Source organism: Schistocerca serialis, chromosome 3 (genome assembly GCF_023864345.2).
Source record: "Schistocerca serialis cubense isolate TAMUIC-IGC-003099 chromosome 3, iqSchSeri2.2, whole genome shotgun sequence".
Lineage (NCBI taxonomy): Eukaryota > Metazoa > Arthropoda > Insecta > Orthoptera > Acrididae > Schistocerca > Schistocerca serialis.
In genome coordinates this window covers 699,265,090-699,286,035 of record NC_064640.1, presented here as the reverse complement: position 1 = coordinate 699,286,035, position 20,946 = coordinate 699,265,090, and the positions used below count along the sequence as shown (strand labels likewise).

At 40.7% G+C, this 20,946-nt stretch overlaps 1 protein-coding gene across 4 annotated transcripts; it reads right to left on the bottom strand.

The window, feature by feature from the left end:
• Window positions 1-489: 489 nt before the first annotated feature.
• On the bottom strand, window positions 490-15,232 carry LOC126470567 (c-Myc-binding protein-like). 4 transcript variants are annotated; one of them, XR_007586243.1, is made up of 3 exons: window positions 15,091-15,232; window positions 14,631-14,748; window positions 490-1,821 (listed from the first exon to the last, which is right to left on the bottom strand). XR_007586243.1 is itself a non-coding variant. In XM_050098511.1 (3 exons), the coding sequence occupies exons 1-3, from the start codon at window positions 14,854-14,856 to the stop codon at window positions 1,605-1,607; spliced, it is 363 nt and encodes a 120-aa protein (XP_049954468.1). In that variant the 5' UTR covers window positions 14,857-14,871; the 3' UTR covers window positions 490-1,604. The 4 variants fall into 4 exon arrangements, 1 of the variants encoding a protein (XP_049954468.1); XR_007586244.1 differs by having other exon boundaries at window positions 14,631-14,752; window positions 15,027-15,191; XR_007586245.1 differs by lacking the exon at window positions 15,091-15,232 and adding an exon at window positions 14,954-15,087 and having other exon boundaries at window positions 14,631-14,752.
• Window positions 15,233-20,946: the final 5,714 nt, after the last annotated feature.

Genomic DNA, 20,946 nt, shown 5'->3' with positions numbered 1-20,946 from the left:
AGGGTACCCTGCACCACACACCATCAGGTGGCTTGCGGAGTATGGATGTCGATGTAGATGTAAGTTACTCTCCAAATGAAGAGTCTCGTAAATCTGTCTGCATCCAGTGATACTTTAATATTCAGAGACAACTGCAAATAATCTGGATGTCCCTGTGGAAATGGATTGTGTGAAGTTCAGTAAATCTTTGTATCTATATTGTAATGTAGTGGACTAATATTTTATATGTAGAAGTTTCACTCAAACTCCTCCAGGAGCAAACCAAAGAACCTACCATTGTGCTGAAGAGTATTTTCATACGGTATAACACCTATAATTCACAAAAGTGGCCTGAGCACATCAGTGATGTTAGGGTAACTTGCCAGTTTCACGTCTTAATTCACTTCATGACCATTTGCACAACCAAGCACATGGCTAATATGGCTCCTGACACACCCACACGTGAGAAACATGTAACAGTTATTTGATTCAGTGCAAAAGAAGACCAAATCATAAACATATAATTTAATGCACTTAGACATATTTCTTCATATACAGTGTTAACAATGCTACATAAATTTGAATACAAAATTTATATTTGTCAATTTGATGAACTATAATGTACTGTGGACTATTATTGTCATAGGTCAAGCATTACTGCAAGAATATGAAAAAGTGCTGATGGTTCCAAGAAAATAAATCTTTCTCTTCAACAGACAACCATTTCTGAATATGTCCGAATTCTAACATGAAAATGACAGAGTTAAAAACAAAATAAATAGCAACAACATTATAGCTTTCTTAGCTAGATAATAATAATATCAGAACATGAGGAATGCTTGCAGACTTGCAGAATAATTTTTAATGTAACTTCACTCACAGCAGATGCTGCTCCCTTTGTAAGTACTTCTATTAGTGCCTAAAACTTCTACAACTTTTGCATTCTTTTTTCTTGCACATATCAATTTTCAAAGGACTCTCTTCAGAGTGTATACACTTTGTAAAGCTAGTTACACATTAACTGCATTGCATTTTCACACCAGAAGTATTACAAGAAATGCACCAAAGCCACGAAAACCGTGAACAGAAAAAAAGTTGGTGTGAATAAACTTTGCCAAACTGATCATGTGAATATGTTTCCATCTATTACAATACAGTTTCAAACACTAATATATATCACTTGAAACATTAAACAGAAAGTAATTTATTAACAACAGTTAGTTTACACAGTGCTTTCGTACACAATGACAAACAACGAAAAGACAATTCAATTCCTCTTATAACAGTAAGACATTAGTAGCATATCATTGGGAGCAGAAAGGGGAAGTGAACTGTCATAATTTGCCAATAATATAGATTTTTGTCAGTCAAAAGCTTAACACGCATAAAATTAAGACTCACTTTGTGTGTATTAACACATTATAGAATGTATCTGTGCATGACTAAAGCAATAAATTACACAAACACAATATTTTTATCACTGTTTCTTATTTCTTACCATGGACCATTATACAATACTATGATGTACAAAAACTCTTTCCAAAAATATTTTTCGGTAAATGAACACTGTCACTTTCTGGTAAATTAAATATATTATCACAGCACTTACATTATCTTACATTAGATCAATTATGGCTAAGTGATGATGTTTCTCCATCAGTTTTGGGAACTTGTGCTTCCAGCTGAGACATCCTGTTCCTCAGGTCTGAGTTATCTTCCTTCAACGATCTATTTTCAGCTGTCAGTGTCTCCACAGTAGCCAAAGCTGCCTGCAGTTCGTTTTTTAATGCTTCAATTTCGGTGGATTCAGGGGACACAATTCTCATCTTGTTTTTTATGTAACTATACACAGTTAAGAAAACTAACTTTCATTGTGAGCCTAAACTTTATGAAACAAAATCCAATATTCATTTGATATAATAAAACAGAATGCTGGATAAGAGTGAGCAATTAAAATATATTAATGTAGTAGTATTTTCGTGTGAGGTGTTTTGGTGCAATTTGCATTTCAAAGCACGAACTATGTGATTTTGTCCTCCTATGAAACTTTGTAATAATGTAAGTCACTTCTCACAATACACAACTGTCTGTTTACATGTCACAGAAAACACATTTTGATTCTGTAAATTATTTACAGTAATTTAGGTATCACAGCAAGTAGAACAATGGTACAGGCTCCCCATGAAGGGATGTTGTCAGTACACATTAGTGTTGGTCTTCACATTCAGAGATTTATTAAACATAAGTTCTAAGAAGTTGGAAACCAATACATAAAAGTTAATAGGGTACAATATAAAAAAACAAAATATAAAATGTAAATGGATACATAAAAAATCTACTCACCAAGCAACGGCAGGGGATTTGAAAACCTGAGAGCTTAAAGGTGGAAGACAGTGTAATATCCAAGACATAGATTACTACTAAAACATCATGCATGATTAACAAGAATGAAAAGCAGAGAACATTGTAATTAACAGAGGTGGGAAGAGCAACGGCGTAAAATAGACAGGTCAGAAAATGAAAGATGTAGAAAACTAAAATGGAGTGAAGAAAGGAGTACTTACTGTGAAGAAATGCTAAGACAGAAGGAATTAATATAAATTAAGGCCAGGTGGGTGGCAAAAACAGAGGACATGTCGTAGTGCTAGCTCCCACCTGTGGAGCTCTGAGAAACTGGTCTCTGTGGTGAAAAAGGCCCCGAGGCCATGATTGTCATATTGTACAGCATGCTATGCAACAGGATATTGGTTGGTTGGTTGGTTGGTTTAAAAGAGGGGGGAAGGGACCAAACAGCTAGGTCATCAGTCCCTTGTTCTGAGTAAAACAATGCCACAAGGGTGAGAATAAAACAAGCAAGACTGACAACACAAAATGGAGAGAAAGGAAAAATCCCAAGAACAACGGAAGGGCAACAAACACTTAAATGGAAAAAAGGGGAGAAGAAAACCACAGAAGTGCAAGAAAAAAGTAGAAGAGATTAAAACAACAAAGCAGGTTACCATGGCAGGCCGACCGCGAGAATAAAAAAGGAGAAGCCAGCCACTCTGCAACACATTAAAACCTCCACCCTAAAAGCACCAGTAAGGAGGACACAGAGGGGCAAAAGACATGTGCTAAAATTTAGATCAAATGATAAAACCCACCCTCACGAACAAAACATAAAACTAAATCAGCATGTTCTGCAATCGTGTTTGCGTCGATAGATAACATGCCATTTATGTTAACACCAGGAACACCTGTTGGGGTCTGGTACCCAAAAACTCGTTTGATCTTTGCCCAGACTTGGGAAGGTGATGTATGGCACCCAATGGTCAACATATAACTCTCCCAACACTACTGTTTCCACATTTAGATAAGCTGGCCAACTCGGGCACAGAGCTGTTTAAAGGCTATGAGGTGCTCCAGGGAATGGTGCTGCTTATGCCGCTGTAGATCTCACCGACGCTCCTTAATTGCCTCAGTGGCATCCGGCTACCACCAAGGGACTGCCTTTCGCCGGGGGCACCCTAAGGAATGAGGGATCGCGTTTTCTGCTGCAGAAACGATCATTGTAGTTACCTGCTCAACCACCACATCAATGTTACCACATGGGGGAGATTCAACGGTGACAGCAGAGGTGAAAATTTCCCAGTCCACCTAGTTTAAAGCCCATCTGGGCAGACGTCTGTGGGCCTGACGCCAGGGCAGCAACAGGAAGATGGGGAAGTGGTCACTACCACACAGGTCGTCATGTGCTTTCCAGTGGATGGATGGGAGAAGGCCAAGACTGCAAACCGAGAGAGAGATCAATGGCCAAATATGTGCCATGTACCACACTGAAATGTGTGGCGGCCCCAGTATTTAAGAGGCAGAGCTCCTTAATTGCCTCAGTGGCATCCGGCTACCACCAAGGGACTGCCTTTCGCCGGGGGCACCCTAAGGAATGAGGGATCGCGTTTTCTGCTGCAGAAACGATCATTGTAGTTACCTGCTCAACCACCACATCAATGTTACCACATGGGGGAGATTCAACGGTGACAGCAGAGGTGAAAATTTCCCAGTCCACCTAGTTTAAAGCCCATCTGGGCAGACGTCTGTGGGCCTGACGCCAGGGCAGCAACAGGAAGATGGGGAAGTGGTCACTACCACACAGGTCGTCATGTGCTTTCCAGTGGATGGATGGGAGAAGGCCAAGACTGCAAACCGAGAGAGAGATCAATGGCCAAATATGTGCCATGTACCACACTGAAATGTGTGGCGGCCCCAGTATTTAAGAGGCAGAGGTCGAGTTGTGACAGTTAATTTTCGACATCTCTGCCTTGGCCAGTAAGAATTGTGCCACCCCACAAGGGGTTAGGAATGTTAAAATCTCTGAAAAGTAGGAAAGGTTTAGGGAGTTGATCAATCAGTGCAGCCAATGCGTTCAGGGGTACTGCACCATCTGGAGGAAGATACACATTGCAGACAGTTATTTCCTGCGACATCCTTATCCTGACAGCCACAGCTTCAAGAGGGGTTTGAGGGGGCACAGGTTCACTGCATACTGGGTTCAGGACATAGACACAAACTCCACCTGACGCTCTATTATAGTTGCTACGGTTCCTGAAATATCCCTTATAGCCATGGACGGCAGGGGTCCGCATTGCCGGGAACCAGGTTTCCTGGAGGGCAATGCAGAAAGCGGGTGTAAAGCTTAACGGTTGCCATAGCTCAGCCAGGTGATGCAAAAAAAAACCACCACAATTCCACTGGAGGATGACATTATCGTGAGTCTGGGAAGGCATGAAGCGCACAAGGAGGCAGGTTATGCCTCAGGGTCACCTGCTACTTCCGTTTGAGTATTTGTAGACATTTCTATGGTGGATGATGCATCAGTGAGATCCAGATCCACAGGTGATGCTAAGATCTCCACTGCATTCTCAGATGCAGAATTGATAGGGAGTGCTGGTGTTGGGGCCACCAGAGGGTCCTGTTTATTAGCAGACCACTTCTTAGTTTGCTTGCTCTCTCGCTTCTCTTAAGGGGTTTGCTGGGAAGATTTCACTGAAGCAGCTTCAGGCATGGAGGAAGACCGTGAAGCTCTTCATCCAGCAGCTTTTGACTCCTTTAGCCACTGGTGAGTGTCTGCCATGGCATTAGTGGAGACGGAAGAGAGGGCCCCAAAGGACCCCTTCTGCACGGGAGGAGCTGGAGGAGGCTGTTGCTTCTCTGGTAGGGGGGACGGAGGGGACCAATGTCCCCTGTGTTTGGGGGGGGGGGGGGGGCCTTGCTCCCAAAGTAGGTGCTTTGGGAGCAACGGAGGAAGATTTGCCATCTACCATCAAGGGGGCAGATGTATTCTGGTGGCCTGGAGTACCTCCTGTTTGTGGCACAGAGTGAGGAGTCACTGGCACTTGGGACGGTGATGGTGACGTAGCTGCAGCATGTCGACATCAACCAAATGGGGTGTAATTTTTCGAATTTACGTTTAGCCTCTGTGTAAGTCATGCTGTCCAGGGTCTTTTACTCCATAATTTTCCACTCATTTTGGAGTACTGGGCAGTCTGGCGAGCAGGGGGAGTGGTACTCTCCACAGTTGACGCAAATGGGAGGTGGCACACATGGAGTATCTGGGTGCAGTGGACGTCCGCAGTCTCAACATGTGGCACTGGAAGTGCAACGGGAAGACATGTCCAAACTTCCAGCACTTAAAATACCGCATAGGGGGAGGGACATATGGTTTAACGTCACACTGGTAAACCATCACCTTCACCTTTTCAGGCAATGAATCACCCTCAAAGGCCAAGATGAAGGCACTAGTAGCAACCCTGTTGTCTTTGGGTCCCCTGTAAACGCACCGGATAAAATGAACACCCCACTGTTCTAAATTGGTGCGGAGCTCGTCGTAAGACTGCAAGAGGAGGACACAATGGAAAATAATCCCCTGGACCATGTTGAGGCTTTTATGGGGAGTGACGGGAACAGGAAGATCACCCAGCTTGTCACAGGCAAGTAACTCTCGGGATTGGGCTGGGGATGCTGTCTGAATCAAGACTGCGCTGTTTCGCATCTTGGACAGTGCTGTCACTTCTCTAAACTTATCCTCAAGGCGTGCAACGAAAGATTGAGCTTCATCGGTAGAAAAGAGTCCCCATTGGTTCTGCTAAAGACTAAAAACCGAGGCGAATAGGGTTCTCTCCGTTCTGTAGCTCTATGTTCCTCCCAAGGTGTAGTGAGGGAGGGAAATGATTTAGGGTCATACCTGCTGGCATTGTATTCTATCTTGCCCTTCTTAGAGACTGCTAGTGCCATACGGTCACCAGCAAGAGATGACAGTCTGCTTCATTGCGGGTCATCCACCCTGATGCCACCCACTCCGATCAGGGGCTCTCACCATGGGCGCCACCCAGCCACAGCAAATGCCAATTTGCATGATGGCCGTTGCCAGGAGTCCTGATGCCCCAGGAAGACAGGCATCTACTCCTTGGCATACATGGGGAGTTTACAGCTCAGACATTAGCAGTGCGATCCCTGTGTTGTCAAGGGGCTACCACTAAATGGGTACATGACAGCTCCACCACAACAGACTGGCTACCGTACTGGATATTGTGTGCAGAGGAATCCAGTATTCTCACGGGGGCGAAAGAGGACAGGAGACAACGGAAGATGACATACCCCTGAAAGTGTCCTCGCCCAAATACGTGAATTGCAGGTGGAGAAGCAAAGCCATGACAGGAGATCAAATCTAAGGGCACTCGAGCATCACGTAAGGCATCCTTCCCCATGTGGCCCGCACTTTTGTAGAATTTTGAAGGTGGCAGGTCAAACCATAGAATGGGACCTGAACTCATAGGGCTGAAAAGTGAGAGACTCCTTTTAGCTGCCTCTTACGACAGGCAGGAATAACTCGTGCCTATTCTAACCCCCAGACCCGCAGGGGGGACAGGATATTGTGTGTTGCTGGTATACGCCTTCTGCCTATTACCATTCATCCTGACTGATAACTTCATGGTAGTCACGCCGATGTAAAAGGCCGAACAGTGTTTACATAACAGCTGGCATACGACGTGTCACTTCACAGGTTGTTCTCCCTTTGACAGCATATGTTTTGTCAGTTACAGGGGTGGAATAGGTGGTGATACGGGGATGTATAGGGAAAGTCTTGCAGCGGGGACTGTCACGAGTAGGAGCCATAGGGCTGGAGAATTGGTGCATCTACCTCTACATTGCTGCCCTGCAAATCACACTTAAGTACCTGGCAGAGCGTTCATCGAACCACCTTGACAATTCTCCATTATTCCAACCTCGTATAGCACGCAGAAGGTACAAACACCTATATCTTTCTGTACGAGCTCTGATTTCCCTATTTTATTATGGTGATCATTTCTCCCTATGTAGGTTAGCATCAACAAAGTATTTCCACATTCTGTGGAGAAAGTTGGTGATTGGAATTTCATGAGATGACCCTACAGCAACGAAAAATGCCTTTGTTTTAATGACACCCATCCCAAATCCTGTATCATTTCAGTGACACTCTCTCTCCTATTTCGCGATAATACACAACATGCTGCAATTCTTTGAACTTTTTTGATGTACTCCATCAGTCCTATCTGGTAAGGATACCACACAGTGCAGCAGTATTCTAAAAGAGGACAGACAAGCATATTGTAGGCAGTCTCCTTAGTAGACTTGTTACATTTTCTGCATGTCCTCCCAATAAAATGCAGTCTTTGGTTAACCTTCCCTACAACATTTTCTGTGTGTTCCTTCCAATTTAAGTTGTTTGTAATTTTAATTCCTAGATATTTAGTTGAATTTATGGTGTTTAAATTTGACTGATTTATTGTGTAACCACAGTTTAATGGATTCCTTATAACACTCATGTGGATGACCTCCCACTTTTCATTGTTTAGGGTCAATTGCCAATTTTTGCACTATACAAATATCTTTTCTAAAATGTTTTGCAATTTGTTTTGATCGTCTTATGACTTTATTAGTCGATAAACGACAGCGGCACCTGCAAACAACCTAAGACGGCTGCTCAGATTTTCTCCCAAATCGTTTTTGTAGACAAGGAACAGCAAAGGGCCTATAACATTACCTTGGGGAACGCCAGAAATAACTTCTGTTTTACTCGATGACTCTCCATCAATTACTATGAACTGTGACCTCTCTGACAGGAAACAGAAATACAGAATCAATCTGAAATCCCTTGTCAATAGCACTCAGCACTTCATGCGAATAAAGAGCTAGTTGTGTTTCACAAGAATGATGTTTTCTAAATCCATGTTGACTGTGTGTCAATAGACTGTTTTCTTTGAGGTAATTCATAATGTTCAAACACAATATATGTCCCAAAAGCCTGCTGTCTCTCGACGTTAATGATATGGGCCTTACCACCACCATCTTTCCTGAACCTTGGTGTGACCTTTGCAACTTTCCAGTCTTTGGGTATGGATCTTTCTTCGAGTGAACAGCTGTATATGATTGTTAAGTAGAGAGCAATTGCATCAGCATACTCTGAAAGGAACCTAATTGGTATACAGTCTGGACAAGAAGACTTGCTTTTATTAAGAGATTTAAGTTGCTTCACTACTCCAAGTATATCTATTTCTATTTTTATGTTACTCATATTGGCAGCTCTTCTTCATTCAAATTCTGGAATATTTACTTCGTCTTCTTTTGTGAAGGCTGTGATTAGTAACTCCGCTTTGGCAGCACTTTCTTCAATAGTATCTCCATTCTTATCGTGCAGAGAAGGCATTCATTGTGTCTTGCCGCTAGCATACTTCACACATGACCAGAATCTCTGGATTTTCTGCTAGGTTTCGAGACAAAGTTTCATTGTGGAAACTATTATAAGCATCTCCCACTGAAGTCCACACTAAATTTCAAGCTTCTGTAAAGGATTGGCAATCTTTAAGATTTTGCATTTGTTTAAATTTGGCATGCTTTTTTTCATCGTTTCTGGAACAGTGTCCTGACCCGTTTTGTGTATCAAGGAGGATCTGCTCTGTCATTTGTTAATTTATTTGGTATAAATCTCTCAATTTCTGCTGATACTATTTCTTTGAATTCAAGCCACCTCTGGTCTACACATATATTGTTAATTTGGAAGGAGTGGCAATTGTCTCTCAGGAAGACGTCAAGTGAATTTTTATCTGCTTTTTTTTGAATAGGCATATTTTTCATTTATCTTTGGAGGATTTGGGGTTACAATATTCAATCTTGCTATGACAACCTGTGTTCACTAATCACTGTAACCGTTTCGATGCTCATTATTAACTCAGGATTATTTGTTGTCAAGAGGTCAAGTGTGTTTTCACAACTTGTTTATTATTCGCGACGGGCTCATGAACCAATTGCTCGAAATAATTTTCAGAGAATGCATTTAGCACAATTTTGGATGATGTTTTATGAGTACCTCTAGAATTAAAAATGTATTTTCGCCAATATATCAAGGGTAAATTAAAGTCACCACCAACTATAATGGTATGAGTCGGGTATGGGTTTGAAATCAATTATAGTTGGTGGTGACTGTAACTTACCTTCAATGTGTTGGTGAAAATACACTGTTTAATTCCAGAGGTATGCATAAAACATCATCCAATATTGTGCTAAACACATTTTCCGAAAATTATTTCGAGCAGTTAGTTCGTGAGCCCATGCGAATAGTAAATGGTTGTAAAAACACACATGACCTCTTAGAAACAAATAATCCTGAGTTAGTACTGAGCAGAAGGAGCATAGGGCCTGACCAGAACATTGCAGATATTGGAAAGGCAACAAGAAGATATTCTAGGTGTGATGGGAATAATCTGACAGAATGGATCTCACTTCAGGGCATGGTTTTAGGAAGTCATGGCCTTGTCGACACAGTTGTTGGGATAATTATGCCCAGTGAAGGCTGAGGTGAGAGTGGTGGTGTATTGCTGTAAAGATTCTGTATCTGAACAAACAGGTTTGCCTCGAATGCCAAGGCTGTAAGGGAGGAAACGTTTGACATGGAAAGGATGGCAACCGTCAAAATGTAGGTATTGTTATTTGCTAGTAGGTTTAATGTGGATGGAAGTATATAGCTGGCCTTTGGTGAGGATGAGGTCAACATCAAGAAGAATAACATGGGTTTGGAATAGGACCATGTGAAATTTAATTGGGAGAAGGTATTAAGAGATTCCAGGAATTTTAATAGGTCAGCCTCGTCATGAGTCCATATGGCAAAAATGTCATCGATGTATCTAAACCAAACCAGGGGCAGAAGGCTTATGAATCCCATGAAAGCCCCCTCCAAGCCACCCATGAAAAGGTTGGCACAGGAAAGAGCCATCTGGGTTCCCATGACCGTAATCCTGATCTATTTGTGTATCTGCCTCTCAAAGGTGAACTGTAAAATTTATTAAGGTGACTAGGAAGGCTGTCATAGTTTTGGAATCAAGTGGGCAATGACTGAGGAAATGTTCAGTAGCAGACAGACCATGTGCATGGTGAATGTTGCTATAGAGGGAGCTGGCTTCAATGGTGACAATAAAGGTGTGTGGTGGGAGTGGGACAGGCACAGATTTCAGTCAATCTAGGAAATGGTTGGTATCATTAATATAGGAGGGAAGCCTTTGTATTATGGGTTTCAGGTATTGATTAACTAACACAGACATACATTCAGTGGGTGCTTTGAAGCCAGCAACTATAGGATCGCCAGGGTGATTGGGTTTCTGGCTCTTAGGAAGAAGGTAAAAGGTGGAGGTGTGTGGTTTGGTTGGGTTAAGAAGTTCTACGGCTTGAGGTGTCAATATTTGTGATGGGCCTGAGGTTTGGAGGGACTGCAGGTCAGTTTGAATCAGAAGGATAGGATCTTGATGGCAGTTGCCGTATGTAGAGGTGTCAGACAGCTGGTGTAGGCCTTCAATACATACTCATATCGGTGAAGTGCCACAGTGGTCCACCCTATAGTTGCTGGCTTCAAAGCACCCACTGAATGTATATCCAGTCCTGGTACTGCTGATCCCGCCAAAAAACGACTTCGGAGCACACCACCCATCACCCAGTATCATCCTCGTCTTGAATGTATTAATCAGCAACTTCGACAAAGGCACGACTTCCTAAAATCATACCCTGACACGAGATCCATTCTGTCTGAGATTTTTCCCACCACACCTAGACTATCTTTTTGTTGCCCTTCCAATATCCGCAATAACCTTAAAAACCCTATGCTGCTCCTGCACCCATCTCCCTTCTCTATGACTCCTACCCATGAGCATCTCTACTGCAAGACTTGTCCTACGCATCCTCCTACCACCATCTATTACAACCCTGTAACTGGCAAAACATTTAATATCAAAGGGAGAACCATCTGTGAAATGACATGTCATATACCAACTGTTATGTAAACACTGTTCAGCCTTTTACACCGGCGTAACCCAGTTGTCACTCAGGATAAATGGGCATAGGCAGAGGGTGTATAAGAGCACAACACACAATACTCTGTTGCAGAGCATTCTGTACAACATGAAGTCATGACCTCGGTTCCTGATTCACCACACGTGCCATCTGGATTCATCCCCCATGCACCAGTTTCTCAAAACTCTGCAGGTGGGAACTAGCCCTACAACACGTCCTCTGTTCTTGCCACCCACCTGGCCTTAATTTACATTAATTCCTTCCGTCTCACCAGTTTTTTCACAGTAACTACTCCTTTCTTCACACTATTTTGGTTTTCTACCTCTTTCATTTTCTGATCTTTCCAACTCTGGCCGTCCCCGCTCCCAAATCTGTTACATATTATGCATCTTGCTTCTCACTCTTATTAATCATGCACGATGTTTCAGTACTAATTTCTGTCTTGCATATTACCCTGTCTTCCACCTTTAAGTTCTCAGGTTTTCAGATCTCATCAGGTGCAGTCCCCAACAATCAGCCTTTCCTTCTCATCCTGACTGGTAAGTTTCCCCTGACCCAGGTTCTCGATAACTTTTCTGAACTGTACCCCTTCCCCTAAACCTCTCCAGTCCTGTTCCTTCACCCCCCCCCCCCCCTCTCTCTCTCTCTCTCTCTCTCTCTCTCTCTCTCTCTCTCTCTCTCTCTCTCCCCCCCTCACACACACACACACACACACACACACACACACACACACAGATATATATATATATATCACCACTGCAAGTCAAGGAAATATAACTATGAAAATCTAATAAGAGAAATAACTGAAATCAATTCGTACAAGCATTGCAAGGTTTCTTCAAATGGTTGCATAATTCAATAGATGAAACAGAAACACGTGACAATCATGAAACTATTGAAATTCCATAAATAATGCCACAAGAGACGTTTAAAAGTCATTCGAGGTAATGCAGAAAGGGAATAAGCTGGGTGATGGTGCTTTAATAGAAATTATTAAAGCTGGAGGCAAATTAACATGAAAGACTCATGGCAATTAGTTTACCAAATGTTTGTGAAATAAGACAATTACTCCACTGGGAAACAATGCTGTAATAATCAGTCTTCTTCACAAGAAAGGAGTCAGACAGAATACAAAAACTACAAAACTATCAGCCCCCTATTCAGAATAAATTCATTAAAATTATCACCAACTGCTTACATTGAAACGTTACATTTTAATCAAGCAAACGAACAAGCAGGCTTTACAAGTGGATATAACACAATTGAGCTACTTATGAATAAAATTATATAACAGAGCAATTGGGATTAATGACCACTCTGCCTAGACTTCTTATATGTTAAGAAAACTTTGGAGTCAACTCGACACAGTCTGTTTCAACAGCTCTTGGTAGTTGAGGCACTGATTCAACTTGTGTTAGTATACTGAAATACATTGGCCCCAACAAAAAGGCTGCACAAACTTAACATTTAAAGCCTAGCAGCAATTTCAAAACTATCACTGTGGTGCTCCATCTTCTGCAACAATGTAAGTGAAGTGTCAATTAGATCTGCTAAACAGTTTTGTATACACAACTTTTTAAAGTCAAACTCATCCAAAGTTGGCACAGGTTTGTAAAGAATCTGCTCAATTTCCAGCAGTTATGAAATATGTTGTACAATTCTGGTATGCCGTGCTTTTTAGGGTGACTCACAGATGAAAACTCCAGCAATGTACACCATATGGTACTGGGTGATCAGCGATTACAGGTGTATGAAACTCTTGATGCAGTCTTATCAAAATGAAGATGATGATACAGGTTACGCAAAGAATTAACTGCAAGAAACCTTACACAGTGAAAGTTTGATTACCTTGCAGTAGGTAAAACAAATACACAAAGTTGAATATGATTAGGCAAGGATGGGGTAGGAAGTAGCCATGGCCTTTTCAATGGAACCATCCCAGCATTCATCTTAGCAACTTGGGGAAAACATGGAAAACCCAAGTGAGAATGTCCACACAAGGATTTGAACCCTACTACTCTTGAATACAAGTCTAGAGCCTTCATATTTATCATATATTGCCTACAACACCCATTCAGACCTTCACCTATACAAAAGCTAAGGTGCAAGGTTAATTCTAGGAATGTAACTGAAAACTTTAAGTTACAGGTCATGCTGGTTGCTTCATTTTTTAGAGTCTTTGGAAGGAGCCTAGTATGATCTAAGAACACGGTCACATCATATGGAACAAGTCACTAGGCAGAACACTGAGTGCACTGAGTTCCCTATTTTGTTAGTATTTCACAAGAACACAACTTAATGTTGTACAGTCAAATTATTGATTATAAATCAATCTGTCATTACCTGCACATGCTTTTTTGCAGCGCAGTACCTTTAAGGTTTTTCAACAGAGGTGTCGCAGACAGCAGCTACATATCACTCACATCCAAAGAGGATTTCATATTTATTAGTAAGGAGGAGGGGCGCAGTACCTTGGATTCTTCTCTTGTTCAAAGTAAATTTGCAGCAGCTTCTAGTAGATAGAGAATAGTCAAAGAAGCTTTTAACCCTGTAAGTGACAAATGTTTTGTCCAGCATAACAATGACATTCATGTCTGTAGGTATTCTTTGGAAATAGCAATTTATTAGAATATGTACTTTTATCATAAGTATCGGGGTGGTAAGTATTAGTACCAATGAATCAGGAGCATAACAATTATATATGGTAATTCCAGCTGTTATCTATTTACCAGGGTTTGTTACAGGGTTAAGCGTCCACGAACTGCATTCAACTCTTACAAAATCAGGCACAGCACAAGCAACTTTTACATTCTTATTATACTTTAAGGACCAAAGTTATACTGAATAAAGAGAACATATAGATACACTGGCAGTCAAAATCTACAGAAAGCTACGACACAATCAGTAGAAAAGTAGTAAATTTACGACACCAGATTTTTTATTTTATTATTATTATTATTATTTTTTTTTTAATAAATGTCACAGTAATAATGCGGAAAGATAGAGCAGTTCACGTTTTGGAGCTAAATGTCCAAGACTATACGGTTTGAACACATGTGTAAACAGACTGCAGTTTAATGCTCTAAAAAGCTGGTAACTGCAACCCCTCCAGTAGACAATCGGGTCGTCCCAGTCTCCTTACTATCAACGAAGAGGATACAGAAAAATCTATGATAGTCTTACTGATACTACCTACCTTGCACTGGATTGTTGGATATGAAGATCTACAAACACAGCGTGTTTAAAACTATCGCTAAAACCCAGTAAACAAAGATTAATTATTTCGTAGAAAAGGATACTCCAAAGGTTGAGCTGGACGTTCCTTTTCTTCGTAAAGTGATACGAGTATTCTCGTGAAAGTTTCCATGACACCGCCTTTCTCCAAATATTTTCGGAATTCTTCGCAATGTGTTTCCACTGACTACAAACAAAAACAATACAGATAAACAACATGTCAATTCAGAAACAATATTTGACAGTTAACGTAAAGCGGCCAAGTACGAGTTTGCTGATGAACGCAAACATGTCACGTTGTGCTCCGAAGTTAGCATGCACAGCTAACCGTGTACTAATGCAACTACTAAAAATATCACTAATTACAAATTCCTGCATGCATTATTACTTTTCTTTTTCCACAGAGGAACTACGCAGGAATCAGGAATAAAGGAGCACTTGACATAATGAATCTCAAGTACTTGCAAATTATCGCCGCTGTTTTCTCAAGCACACACTTCATTTTATGGAATCATATTCTGTAACTTGCCATTTTTTGTCTGTTTTATAAAAGGTTTACACTACGTTTATCCTCCAATGAAATACCTAAACCCAATTTCTCAATTTACTTTCCCAGCTTAAAAACCAAATACAGCCAACGATAAATAAAGGTGGTCACGGATATTACACTCTGCATGTAGAATCTGTACGTTTTGTTTAATTTTAATTATTCTTTTTCTAGCAATTGAAATCTTACATCCGTGGATCATATCTCAGTAATTACTTGATTTTATTTGTTAAACAGGAACTCTATCACATACACATGTGTGATTGTAATTTCGATGTACAATATTTTAACATTTCAGGACGGTTGCGGAGCAGCATGAACATCACCATCAATAGTCAAATGTTGTTCACATTTAAGGTCAATACAACGTCACGTCACTCAACTCAGTAATTTTAATATTATTACTAGTTTATTGCTAGATCTGCGTCATTTACGTCATGACTGAATAGATTGCTTCAAAATTACATACATATATGTTATTTACACACACACTCATATATATATATATATATATATATATATATATATATATATATATATATATATATATATAAGAAAAATATTCAGTATATTTGCTAATACGAGAATAAAGATTAACAGTATTATTTTGTCCATTCACTTTGGTCACTATTGAAGAATTCTCAAATGGAATATAATGGGTACTCTTTCAGGTCCTTTGCAATTTTCCTTTTGAATGGTCCTGGTGGCTTCTCGGGACAATGAGCTGAACATTTTTAAAGCAACCATTGCAAAACTATCTTGTGTTCCAGACAGTCGACAGCTTGCTATATCGTGTTCCTCTTGTTGCAGGTGTCATTATAGTAAAAGTGAGATGATACAAAAAACTTGAATATAGTATCAGAATAAAGGAACCAGCAATGACAAAGTTTATTAATACCCACATCAACCTTCATAACGGATTTTCTCCATAAAGTTTGCATGGAAAACTGCTGAAAATGAAACAAGAGATAGAGAGCGTCTTCCAAACATTTCAAAGTGTAGGTAGGGAAAATGTGTACATAGAAACTCGTCAAATAAATCAGTACATAGGGCCTGTTCCCTTATCCACTGCCTCTTTGTTCTAGATACCAAATTACTTTTACAACAACTGTATTTTTATCTGTACAATACAAACTGCTTCATAACTTTGTCTTATTACATATACACAGCATAGGTTTCTTTTTGTCTGTCCATTTATTTTCAGACGTAAATTATTTTTCGCTTTCAGATATCTGGCCTCTCTTTTGGAAGAACACGTACTGCAAAATATCCAAGTCGTTATGGGAGATTTGCAGTGTAACACGGAAACATGAAATTCAGACCAAGAAGAAACAAAAACACAAAATTAACTGCTATTATATGAGATAGGGCGGAGAAAATAGGGTAAGTGTTAGCAGATGACGACCCCCTCCACCGCTCCTACCTCTTCCCACCTTTGCAAACCAATCACCATCCCCACAGATACCAACGTCAAACCATTCCTGATTTATTTCCGAGTTACCTCGACCTTGACATCCTGTGCAATGAGCGGCCTGTTTCAATGTTCTCATTTGAAATTGCGGAACGTTTTGAATCTCTGCTCCACCCTGTTGCATTCTGTCAAGTGTGAATCAACCTGACACAAGTACACATCAAAATTGAGGTATATACTCTGTAAAACACTGTGAACTCTACTTACCATTATATCGTTAATTAGCACTTACCATTCCATTCCTGTAGCATGTGCAAGAAAAATGAGTGCTTAAATCCCTGTCTGTGCATAGTAATTAGTTTAATCTTGACTTAGCAGTAGGCTACTTACAGGAGCGATGCGTAGTGGGTTATAAAATATTTCTGGGTTTCTCACTTAATATTGCTTCTTGAAACTTTTTGCATGGACTTTTGAGAGATAGTTGTCAAATTTCTTCAAGCGTCTGCCTGTTTATGTTTTTCAGCATCTCTGTGACGATAAGCCATAGGTCAAGCAAATCTGTGAACATAGGTGGTGTTCTTTTTTTGTATACCTTCAATGACCACTGATATTGTGTGGACACTATATCATGGCAGTTTTAGGTGGGGAGCGTTTTGAACTATGTTTGCATAATATACTGGTAGAGATCAGGCTTGAACTATCACTGCCAACCACAGCAAATTCTTTGTGTACTCCAATTTATTTTGTTTTGTGGATTTCTTGTTTTCTTTTCTTATTTTGAAGTGAGTGGAGAGACAAATCCTGGTGCATAAAGGGTTTCGAATGGGTCACTCAGTACAGCAAAAGGAATCGACAATCTCTATGAGTTATGTCAGTTCTGCTTCCGTGGAAGCACAGAACGTGGTTGTAGGCTGGCAGCCCTTCGAGGGGGAGGCGGGTGTATAATAGTCCTATTTGGTATGTGTGCCACACACGTGAGCAATATTTTAGAATGAGTAGCATGCGTGTTTCTAATATCTAGCACTCAGTTCCAGAATAGACATCTGAAAGGTATCTCACTGTATACCCAATTTCAGTTCTTTGTTTTTTTCCGTCTACAGGAAACAGTTTAGAATTTCTTTAAATTTCTCTTCCATATTCACATTAGAAATAAGAATAGGTTGTGTCACTTGTACAATTTTATTGCAAATAACCAGTGTTTATTTCATATTGTCCTGTGCTCCCAATGTACTCTAAACATCATTCAGTTTTTAGTATGTATATTTTAACTCCATTTTTTAAAAAAAGCTTGTCTTATGGGTCTAAGTAAAGAGTAATGGCTTATGTACTAAGACACTGCAGAGAGTTAACATATTAAAATTCTCAAAAGTACAACCCCTGAAAAGTATATTACAGCTTATACATTACCTATTATTTGCATTGTTAATTTTTGTAGTTTGATGATTTTTCACAAGAAAAAACAATGTTTCACCTGTATTTTAGCAATTTATAAAACATAGGCAAAAATGTGTGTTTTCATATTAATAATTACATAATGGGCAATGCAGTCTTTGTCGGTGAATTTCACTGATGAAATGCTCTTGGGTTATCAGCTGAGTTATGTAGTCATGTTGTTGCCACTTTTCGATGAGCTTCCTCACCCACAGGTGATTTTTTTTTCTCCTCCCTCTGATGGAGGAAGGCAAGCACATGGAGAGATTAATGATCTTTGGTGCCTTATAATAACTTACGTGATACTATGTGAAGACATTTCATTTCTTCAGTGGGGTTTTCCTATTACTTTACTGAGTACTGTATCTGCTTTTTAGTTATCGCTTCTTATCATGTGGGTGGGGGGGGGGGGGGTGATTTCTGACCCAGGCATCTAGGGAAACCATCCGATAACCTCAGCAAGGATCTCTTAGCTCTATTCTTATATCATTTCTTCTCTATGATTATTTTGTCCGTTTTGTGTTTAACTTCTGTTTCGTCTTGCTTTGCCTTTCTTTATTGCTTTTGGTTACTTTCTTCTCTTGTGTTTCGTTTACTGTTCGGTGTTTTATTTTATCCTCATCTACGTCTATGGCATTTTTTGTCTGTGTATCAGTTGCTTTAAAGTAAGTTTTGATTATTTTCGTTGGATATGGGTATTTCGTTTTAGGCTATGTAAATTCTGTATAATTTTCTTTGAGTGCCAGTAGTGGAGTTATGGATATGTTTCTGTGGTATCCATTCATGCTTATTTTCGCTGTTAGTTTAAGTCATCTTGTCCTAATTGATTTTATTTTCGGATTTCTCTAAACCATTTTGTTGGTGGTCCTGGGGTTGATTTTTGTTTTTGTCGTAGTAGTATTCTTCTTCCTGTCGCAATTAGCTTTTGTGTGTTGATTTTGTTTGACATCCAAATTGGTGCGGTATATTCTAAGACAGGGTGGACAAAGCGTTTGTAGATGTACATAATGGCGTCTCTCTTTGCCACATTTGTTCTTTCTCTTAGTATTTGGATTAGGTATAATCTTACTTTCAGTGTGGTTATAATACCTTCAGTGTGCTGATTCCATCACATATATTTGTTAGGGTGATCCCAAGTATTCTGCGGTGTCTTTCGCTTGGATTATCTGTCCCCATAGCTTTTGTTTTGTGTCTTTTGGATTTTGCACCGAATTTCGTGATTTGTTGTGTTTACAGATTTTTAATTGTGCTTACGTTGCGTTAGGTTTAATTTTCCATTTGCTGAGCCAGAGTTCAAGCTGGTTTAAATAGTCCCGAGGTTCTTGATGGATTTTATTTATCGTTTTCGTGCTTTATTAATAAGCTGTGTCATTGTGGAGTGTCTGGTGTGTAAAGTCTATACAGTAGGGCAAGATGATAGCTCCTTGTGGTATTCCTGCTACCAGTGTTAAGGTTTCAGATCCGGCCTCGTTGACGACCTTTTTGAAAGTGTCATGATTAAATCTGGTTCATTCTTTTACAGCTGCTGGACCGCAGAAACCTCTGTCGAGACCCCAACGGCCACTGCCAAGATTGCGAGAACAGTCGAGAAGCACATAAGAATCACTGTGTGCTTAACCGTTAATGCCAAGAATACGCTGGGTTAGTCAAAGAACAATTAGGGCTATGGGCACAATGCGTTTACAGTATCAGTGGTGAGTGTGTAACGCAGTACATTAACCAGATACAGTGATACACCTCACAACACTGTGCAGCACATGTGAGAAGTGTTCATCTCGGTCAAACCACCATGTCTGCAGCAGCAGAACACAGCATCAATGAAAGCTACATACATTGCCAGGAAAAAAATTCACCCTTTCAAAGACTGTGATAAAAGGCAATAAGGTATAAAATCTGCACACTGAGCATGTAGTTTTAGTGGTTCATTTGTCATGGACATCAGTGATCAGATGACATTCATGAGACCAGTCTGTGTGCACTCTGCTTTGGCTCTGCAGACATTAACGAAAGCAGTGGATCGTGCCACATTTACCTGCCCAAGCCTGCCTGCAGCCGACCTATACATTGTCTTGCCAGCACCACAGGTAGTCGAGCTCAACCGTACAGGGGACAGAGTGCGCAAGTTGCAATCCAGCATTGAGGCCAGCGGCTCGTTTGAGTACATGACCGATCCCAGGTGTTAACAGGATTCGGTGCAACAGGGAAGACACGAATGACTGGCTACACATGAGCGGATTTGCTTTCTGAATCGTCTGCGTACCTTTGAGAAACTAGAAGGTTTGATATGCCAGGAACAGGGTGTTCTTGATCCTTTGTAAAGAAAAATAACTCGCAATATAAAATAATGGCTGTAACATAGTAATGTGTAACACAGTGATGAACATAGTACCAGCAACTTATTACGCGTTTATACAATTAATCCTTTACTATTTCCTCTCCTTTCTAAAGCCTCCGCCTAGCTGGCCACTTTTATGACACTTGATATCAAATTTTGTAGCTAGATTTTTATTATTTTTATCGTCCACAGTTGGAATATAGTCTATAAATGAAACTTCCTGGCAGATTAAAACTGTGTGCCCGACCGAGACTCAAACTCGGGACCTTTGCCTTTCGCGGGCAAGTGCTCTACCAACTGAGCTACCGAAGCACGACTCACGCCCGGTACTCACAACTTTACTTCTGCCAGTACCTCGTCTCCTACCTTCCAAACTTTACAGAAGCTCTCCTGCGAACCTTGCAGAACTAGCACTCCTGAAAGAAAGGAGTGCTAGTTCTGCAAGGTTCGCAGGAGAGCTGTAAAGTTTGGAAGGTAGGAGACGAGGTACTGGCAGAAGTAAAGCTGTGAGTACCGGGCGTGAGTCGTGCTTCGGTAGCTCAGTTGGTAGAGCACTTGCCCGCGAAAGGCAAAGGTCCCGAGTTTGAGTCTCGGTCGGGCACACAGTTTTAATCTGCCAGGAAGTTTCATATCAGCGCACACTCCGCTGCAGAGTGA

Coding starts and splice junctions, on each gene's coding strand:
- LOC126470567 (XM_050098511.1), bottom strand. CDS start 14,856: ATGTTTGCGTTCATCAGCAAACTC. Junction 14,753..14,832: donor TTGCGTTCATCAGCAAACTC/GTACTTGGCCGC, acceptor TTTTGTTTGTAG/TCAGTGGAAACACATTGCGA. Junction 1,822..14,630: donor CGTCCAGCTCAACCTTTGGA/GTATCCTTTTCT, acceptor AACTGTGTATAG/TTACATAAAAAACAAGATGA.